Source organism: Herpailurus yagouaroundi, unplaced genomic scaffold (assembly GCF_014898765.1).
Source record: "Herpailurus yagouaroundi ecotype Mexico unplaced genomic scaffold, PumYag 194, whole genome shotgun sequence".
NCBI classification, from domain to species: domain Eukaryota; kingdom Metazoa; phylum Chordata; class Mammalia; order Carnivora; family Felidae; genus Herpailurus; species Herpailurus yagouaroundi.
Window position 1 is genome coordinate 68,175 of NW_024412425.1, and position 7,887 is coordinate 76,061.

A 7,887-nucleotide genomic window follows, 5' to 3' on the forward strand; every position below is an offset into this window, starting at 1 on the left:
TGTTATTCATTTTTGAAAGAGAGAGAAAGCACAAACACAGGGGGACAGAGGGGGGGGGGTACAGAGGATCCAAAGCAGGCTCTGAGCTGACAGCAGAAAGCCTGATGTGGGGCTCAAACTCACACAACCACGAGATCATGATCTGAGCCAAAGTGAGATGCCTAACTGACTGAGCTACCCAGGCACCCCTTTTTCTAACTTTTAAAGATGGACATTTAGCACATTAATTTTGTAGACTTCCTTCCTCTCCAATATGAAAATGTAAGGCTACAAACTTATCTCTAAGCAGAGTTTTTGCTGAATCCTAAGGGAAAATAGGAAAATGTGATTTTTCACTTTTTCCTTCTTTAAAATTGTTTTAGCTCTTCCTTTGCCTTTCCATATAAATTTTCAAATAAATATCTAAATCCATTCCAAAAAAATGTTGCTGTCATTTCTATAGTAATTGTGTTAAGCCTATACACCAATTTGGGGAGAGTTGGCTCTACTGTACTGATCTTCCAATCCATGAACATGGTATGTCTCTCCTTATTTAAAAAATATCTGATTTCTGGGACACCTGAGTGGCGGACACCTGAAGAGACAGACTTCAGCTCAGGTCATGGTCTCGCGGTGTGTGGGATTCTACTTGGGATTCTCTCTCCCCCTCCCTGCCTCTCGGCTCCTCCCCCACTTGCACATGCTGTCTCTCTCTCTCTCTCAAAATAAATAAATAAACATACATATATATATATATATGTATATGTATATATATATATTTTTTTATTACTTTTATTGGTATTTTGCAGCTTTCACCATACAGGCTCTGTGCATGTATTGTCAGACTCTACTTAAATATTTCATTTATTTCAGTGACTACAAGAGTTATTGTGCTTTTAATTTTGATTTTCTAAAGTATATAGAAAAAAAAACAGGAAAAGACTTTTGTATGTTTAGTGCCATTTCTAAACTTATTAAAAGGATTTGTCCTTGTAGCTCCCTTGGGAATCAGTTAAGCTTTCTAAAATGGGCATGTGCACTGTGCCCTGTCACATAGATTTGTGAGAATTAAGTGCAGTAAGTGCATAATGTTTTTAGCCCAGAACTGATACAGAGATTCAACAAATAATAGGTGTTACTATTATTATTATTATTATTAACAGTAGGGTGTAAGGTTTCCCTTCCTCTTATCCCACCTTTGAAGCATCTATCTCTAGCAAGGTGAACAGAGTCCATTCCTTTCCTCTTCCTCTCCTGTCACCTTGCCCCTCAGATTTCCCTAAGTCACCTCCCTCTTGCTAGCTCCGCCCTCCACTAACCCGCCTTCCTGGTAGCCCCGCCTCTGCCCCGCCCACTCCTCCCGCAGCCCTCCCCGGATCCCCCAGCACAGCCCTTGCTCAGCGGGGCTGGAAGCTCATGGTGTAATTTCGTGGGATAGTGGCAAAGCCCACAAGTTTGGGGGACACGTCAATGTCTTGGGGCAGCTGAGGGGACTTGAGGCAGAAGTTCTGCAAGATGGTGGTGAGGAAGAGAAAGAGCTCCATTCTAGCCAGACCTTCTCCGAAACAGTACCGCTTTCCTGAAGAGACAGAATGGGAGGGCTGGAGGTGAGGCCTACTCTCACTGCTCCCTTCTCCACTACCCACCCCCAACTGCATTCTCCCAGAGAGCAGGGACTGAGAAACTTTCAGAGACATCTCTAACCCTCTCTGAGCATCAGTTTCTCTTGTACATGGGATAGGGGTGAGCTATCCCAAGCTGTAGCAATGGGAAATTTAGGTGCCCCTTCCTTCCAAGCACACACTCAGATATGACTGCCGGGCTCTCATCTCCTCCCAAGGAGTCTCAAGAATCTAAATGACTTTGGACAAATACCTGACCACTAAGGACTTTGATTTTCCCCATCTGTGAAATGGATACAATCATCCCTTTCCAGTTGCCTGGACACAGGTACTTGGTAGTCATGGGGTTTGCAGCTGGTTGGCTCTAGAGTAGATCTTAGAGGGACTTTCAAGCTGGACACAGACCCCAGGCTACAGCTTAGAGACGGGATGTGGGATGAAGGAGGCCCGGTTGGTGGGAGCAGTGGCTTAGCAGCAAGCAGACCGGGGTCTCTTACCGATGGAGAAGGGCACAAAAGCATCACTCTTCTTAAACTGGCCCTTCTCATCCAGGAAGTGCTGGGGGTGGAAGTCTCGGGGGTGGGAAAAGAACTTGGGGTCTCTCAGCACAGAGCCCAGCATAGGGAACACTTCAGTGCCCTGGTGAGGAGGAGAGGGGCATTTGATAAGGTGGAGTGGGGGCAGGGTGTGCTGAAAGCACATGGAGGTTGATGGGACAATGCGGGTGCCCTGAGTGATAAGAAATGGGAGGCGGGGGAGTGTGGGTCCCCTGGGGACATGAGACTCAGGTCTCTGAACCAGGAAGCTTGGCAGACATGGGGGTTCATGTCTCCCGAGAAGGGAAGTTTGGGGAGCACAGGTTCTGTGTCTCTTAGGACAGAAGGTGTGGGGGACCCACAGTTCATGTCTCTCAAGGCAGGAGGTTGAGAGGACATGGGGGTTCATGCTCTCTGGGACTGGGATTGAGAGACATCAGGTTTGTGTTTCTCTAGGCAGGATGTTTGGGGGACATGAGATCCGTGTCCTTGAGGGAGGAGGTCTAGACATGAAGTTCATGTCTCTTGAGAGAGGAAGTTTGGGGGTATGGGGTTCATATTCCTTGTGGAAAGAGCTCTGGGGGAGACACGGGCTTCAGGAATCTCTGAGGGGATTGAAGGGACATGGTGGTTGGAACAGTGTTTGATTGAAGCAATGGGACAGGGCCTGGGAAGCTTCTAAGGGAATGGATTGCTGGGTCACAGGGAGCAGGTTGGAGGTCCCCCAAGGTGGGACAGGAAGATACCTTGGGGAGGAAGAACTCCCGAAACTTGGTGTCCTTGGTGACTCTGCGGGCCAATCCCATGGGGATCATGTCTCCAAATCTTTGGATCTCATGGATCACCGCCTCTGTGTAGGGCATCTTGGCCCTGTCCTCAAACTTGGGCTGCCGGTTCTTGCCAATCACCTGGTCAATCTCCTCGTGGATTTTGGCTGTGGGAGGAGGGGGAAGGTATTTAGGTATCTGGGGTCTCGGGGCAGTGATGATAGTCCAAATATGTACATCCATGTGTGCCATGGACTTAGACCATTCAAAACAGACGTTGGCCATACGCATTGTTGGTGCAGCATCCTGGTCACCCGGTCGTGCCAGAATCATGAGTAGGCATAAGGGAGGAGTTTGGGGGATGGTTTGGAGAGCAGGCAGTGGATATACATTTGACCCAGCATGGAAGCTATTTACCAATCCGTTCAGATATTTTCAATACTTAAACACCTAGTGAAACTTGGCTGGTGCTCATCAGCAGAATATCACCTAGTCTCCGGATAACAGGGTATGTCTGAGGCTTCAGGGATCTGGGGAAGGTGGGGATGTTGCAGTGGGCTCAGAGGAAGTTTGAGGGCCTGTGGCTGCCACTTTGTTGCCCCCCACCCTGCAGCCTTACCCTCCACATCTGGGTGCTTCATGAGCAGCAGGAAGCCATACCGCAGGGTCGTGCTGACTGTCTCAGTGCCCGCAAAGAAGAGGTTCAGTGTGGTCAGCACCAGGTTCTTCAAGTAGAACTCTGTGTTGGGGTTGTTCTGCTCCTATAGGGAGAGAGGGCTTCAGGCCAAGCCCACTCCCCTCAGAGCTCTCAGGGCCCTTCTGGGGTCTTTCTCTTTGGACCCCTCTCTCTTAGATCCAGACCAGAGGTGGGAGGAGGGACTTGGTTCTACTAGCTCTTTGTTCAGGCTGCTGGCTCTGCCCAAAATGCCCTTCCCACACTCCTTACCCACCTGCCTATCTGTCCTTTACTCTTCAAGAACACTTTTTTATGGTGGGAATATTGAGAAGGAGAGGAATAGAGTCAGTGAGTGCATGGTACGGAATTGCTTGCTATTATGGTTGGCACACACAGGTCCTGCCCATGGGCAGGGGCTCAGTAGAGGGAGCAGCCATAGTTATTATACTTGGGATTGTGAGGATGTTATGAGGGGAATGGTTTGAACGAGCCTCTGCTCTCCCCATGCCAGCCTGGTTTCCCTCTGCCTGGCTCTGCAGCTCTCTGCACTGGCTGTTGGGGTGTACCTCCTGCATGCGGATGAGGAAGGAGTCGATGAAGTCCCGCGGGGAGTTGGGATCTAGCGTGCGTTGGTTCTGCTCCACCTTCTTGGCTATGAAGTCCTCCAGACCTTTCAGATCCTTAAATGCCTGTTGCTGTGGTCCTGGCAGGTGTTTCATGACTGATGGGAACATTTCACAGAGCTGGGGTTGGGGAGAGAAGAAGGGACGGGAAAGACAGCTGTCAGCAGGCAGGTCTTGATGGGAGTGGGACCTTTCTTGGGGCAAGGTAGGCACTGGGTTAAAGGCACCTGTCAGGTGTTTAAGATTTACATGGAGCTGATGGGAGGAGATATCTAAGTTTTTACATGACTTAAGTGTGAGGGCTCCTTTCCCAGCACATCGTTGAGATGGATTGGGACCCATATCCAGGTTTCAGGTGTTCAAGTGAGGCTGGATTAGCGAACACATGTAGGTGTTCAGATAGTCAGGTTGGGTTTTGTTGGGAGACACATGTCTAGGTGTTTAGGCATTCATGTGGTCTCACAATTTTGAGGTAATTGTCCATATATTTAAGGGATTTGAATTGGGGGCTTTTTTCTAGGTATTCCAGTTAATTTGGGCTGGTGTGCAGGTGTTAAAGTGGGGGACACACCTGTTCATGTGTTTCAGTTATTCACATGGGCTGATAGGGGCACATCTGTATGTGTTTGAGTGAGCTGGGTTGGGGGACACTTATTTCATGGTTTGGGGAACAGTCTATCCAGGTGTTTACACATTTAGGGAATCATTGTTGGAACCTGTCCTGATGTTCAGATATTTAACTGGGCTTGGGAGGTGGCACTTACTAGCTATTCTAGTGGGCCAGTGTAGGATGCTTGTGTAAATATCAAATGATTTTGTTGGGCTAGATTTATAGCACCTGGTCTTCAGGTATTCAAGAGATGGGCTGAGGTGACTTCTTGTACAGATGTTAGGATATTCATGGAAAGATGGAATATTTTAATAGGGAGCAACTGTTAGATATTAAGGTAAGTAGGGATGGGAGTACCTGCCTGAGGAAGAGGCTGGTTTGACTGTGTGTTTCTTATCTATGGGCTCTGGCTTTTTCCTTCTCCTTCTCCCCTCCTTCTTCTTCTGCTCCCCCATCCCCTTCCTCCTCTTCTTTCTCCTCTTTCTTCTCCTCTTTCTTTTTCTATTCCTCCTCCTCTCCCACCTACTTTTCCTCCTTCCCCTCTTCCTGGCCCTCCCCTTTCTTCTTTCTTCTTCTTCTTCTTCTTCTTCTTCTCCTCCTCCTCCTCCTCCTTCTCCTCCTTCTCCTTCTCCTTCTCCTTCCTCTTTTGTTGAGGAGCTACTGTCGATATACAGGTGTCTCTGGAAACTGGGTATTGGGTACCTGTCCTGAGTTCTGGTGCAGCTGTTTAGTTGTCCAAAGATGGGGACTGATTTTGAAGGTACCCTACCAGAAGAAGATGGTATTTGGGGCACCTGTCTCCATGTGGGAAAGAAATTGGAGGGTTGTAGTAGGGGTGTTGTAGAGACAGACTGGGATGGGTTACCTGACCCATAGATGTAGCTGTGAACTGGAAGCTTCCCAGCATCATACGCAGCAGTGACAGGAACTCTTTATCCTCATAGTCAAAGCGGTCCCCAAAGACAATGGAGCTGATGACATTGGACACTGTCCGGCTCAGGAAGAAGGTGGGATCGATGAAGGTGCCTGGGGAATGGGATGGGGTTGAGGAGAGACAGGGATCTGGGGGAGCATCCACTGGACAGTCTGACACCAGCCTGAGAAGTGGAGGAGGGCACCGAATGATGAGCCAAGCTCTCAGCACAAGAACTCAGAGCCGGGAGCCTAGATGCCTTCCCCCAGGCCAGTCCCCTTCCAGGACCAGAAAGTTCTTGCATCCTCGTGGGTACTCTCCTCCTTCTTGCCCACGCCCATCTGGCTCACCTTGCGTGCCCCGGAAAGCCTCGATGAGGAAGCCCGCCTCCTCCTGGATCCGCTCCTCGATGCCACGCTTGCCCACACCAAAGTCCCGCAGCGTGGTGATGGAGAAGCGCCGGAGCTGCTTGGCTCGCTCGCCATTGCTGAACGTCACCCCTGGGGAGGGAGGATACAGTTGGGGGAGGTTGGGAGGGGTGGGGGCAGAGGTGGAGGGAGGTGAGCAGAGAGCAGGAGTGGGGGAAGGAAGGGTTCAGAGGAGACAGGGAGATACAACTCAAGAGTCAGAGAAATATTGAAAGAGATAGAAACCGAGTTGGAAGAAAAGAATCAGGAGAGAGACAAGGACGTGGAGATGGACTGACCACGGTTCTGAGTCAGAAATCCCAAGAGCTCCTCAAAGACACACAAAAAGAAGAGGCATATCTGAGAGAGAACAGGGACATGGGGCCAAGAAGCAGAGGAAATAGAGACACAGGCACTCAGGGTCAAGTTAGAGAAGACCAGGGAGAAGGGACAATAAGCAGGGACAGGGACAGAGGGGAGCAGGGGGAGAACTCGGCCTCAGCCTTGGGTGGGAGGGTGAGTCAAGAGGACAGTGGGGAAACTGAGGCCATCGAGTGTTCCTGACCACATGCCCCCATCCCGAGCCCCTCACCATAGCCTTTGAAGAGTAAGTCGAAGGTGGCCTGCCCGCCTCGCCCACTGAATTCCTCAGCCTGGTCCACCAGCGCCTCCTTCACGGCCTCGTGTCCACACAGCACCACAATGCGCCGCGGCCCCAGGTGGACCGTGAACACGGGGCCATAGCGCTCGCTGATCTAACCAAAGTGAGAGTGCTTAGAGGGAGCGGCCCCACGGGGAACTGGCCCTGTGCCCAGACCTCACCCACTGCATGCATTTCCCCCAGGTTCTGTCACTCAAGGGGCGGGCATCCCAGGATCTGCTCTTCCCTGCCTAGGACCCTGCTGCCCCAACGGCACAATTCCACTTTCCTAAGACTCCCATCCAACCTTGCCCGCCCCCTGCCACAATGCCCCAGCTCAATTAAGCAGGCGCCCAGCCCCACCCCCTTCCACCATCCCCTGCCTCAAGGTACCTTCATGAGAGAGTTGTACATTTGCTGTGTGTTCAGCTGCAGGTAATTCCCGATGAAGGGCAATGGGGTGGGTCCTGGAGGGAGCTTCCCCCAGAGCTTCCTCTGCCTCCAGGCAGACATCAAGACCATTATTGTCAGGCAGGTGAGCAAAGCCACCAGGAGGAGCCCTGAGGCCAGCATGATGGCAGTGGGAGTGACAGATTGCTGGGGTGGTTTGCCTTTATACCACTTGAGCAAGAAGGGCGGACTTTGATTCTAATTATGTAATTGTGCCATTTCACCTCCAGCTACACCCTCCTGGGCTCACACAGAACTTGAGACACAGCCAGCAAGGCAGGAGGAGGGAACCCCAAGGAGATTAACAGGGGGAGGGCCCCAAGATAGAATGTGTCACCCTTCAAGGGAGTCCACCCCAGGGCTGCAGACTTGGTGAGACATATATTCCAGAACTGAAGAGTTTATAATATTTGCATGGGGAGCCCCCTGAGCTTTGGATTTGGGATCTCAGAATGAGAACAGACCCCAACATGTAGGTTTTGAGGTCTCCAGAGTGAAGAATCCAATATCTGGGTTTGAGGATGAGATTCCAGGGAGTCAATTTGAGGGTGTTGGGGCAAGGGAGGACCCCTGGCTGTGATGAGGGTTCCTGGGAGAAGTATATGGGAATCCAGCACGATCAGGGAATGACCACTTGACCCAAACTTTGACTTTGCTTTGGACA

At 50.6% G+C, this 7,887-nt stretch overlaps 1 protein-coding gene across 2 annotated transcripts; it reads right to left on the bottom strand.

Annotated features, from left to right (window-relative positions):
* Positions 1 to 1,096: 1,096 nt before the first annotated feature.
* Positions 1,097 to 7,376, bottom strand: LOC121011417 (cytochrome P450 2A13). 2 transcript variants are annotated; one of them, XM_040445795.1, is made up of 9 exons: positions 7,167 to 7,376; positions 6,726 to 6,888; positions 6,077 to 6,226; positions 5,679 to 5,839; positions 4,147 to 4,323; positions 3,524 to 3,665; positions 2,884 to 3,071; positions 2,099 to 2,240; positions 1,097 to 1,558 (listed from the first exon to the last, which is right to left on the bottom strand). In XM_040445795.1, the coding sequence occupies exons 1-9, from the start codon at positions 7,344 to 7,346 to the stop codon at positions 1,377 to 1,379; spliced, it is 1,485 nt and encodes a 494-aa protein (XP_040301729.1). In that variant the 5' UTR covers positions 7,347 to 7,376; the 3' UTR covers positions 1,097 to 1,376. The 2 variants fall into 2 exon arrangements, with proteins under 2 accessions (XP_040301729.1, XP_040301728.1); XM_040445794.1 differs by having other exon boundaries at positions 5,679 to 5,836; positions 6,074 to 6,226.
* Between the last annotated feature and the right edge of the window lie 511 nt (positions 7,377 to 7,887).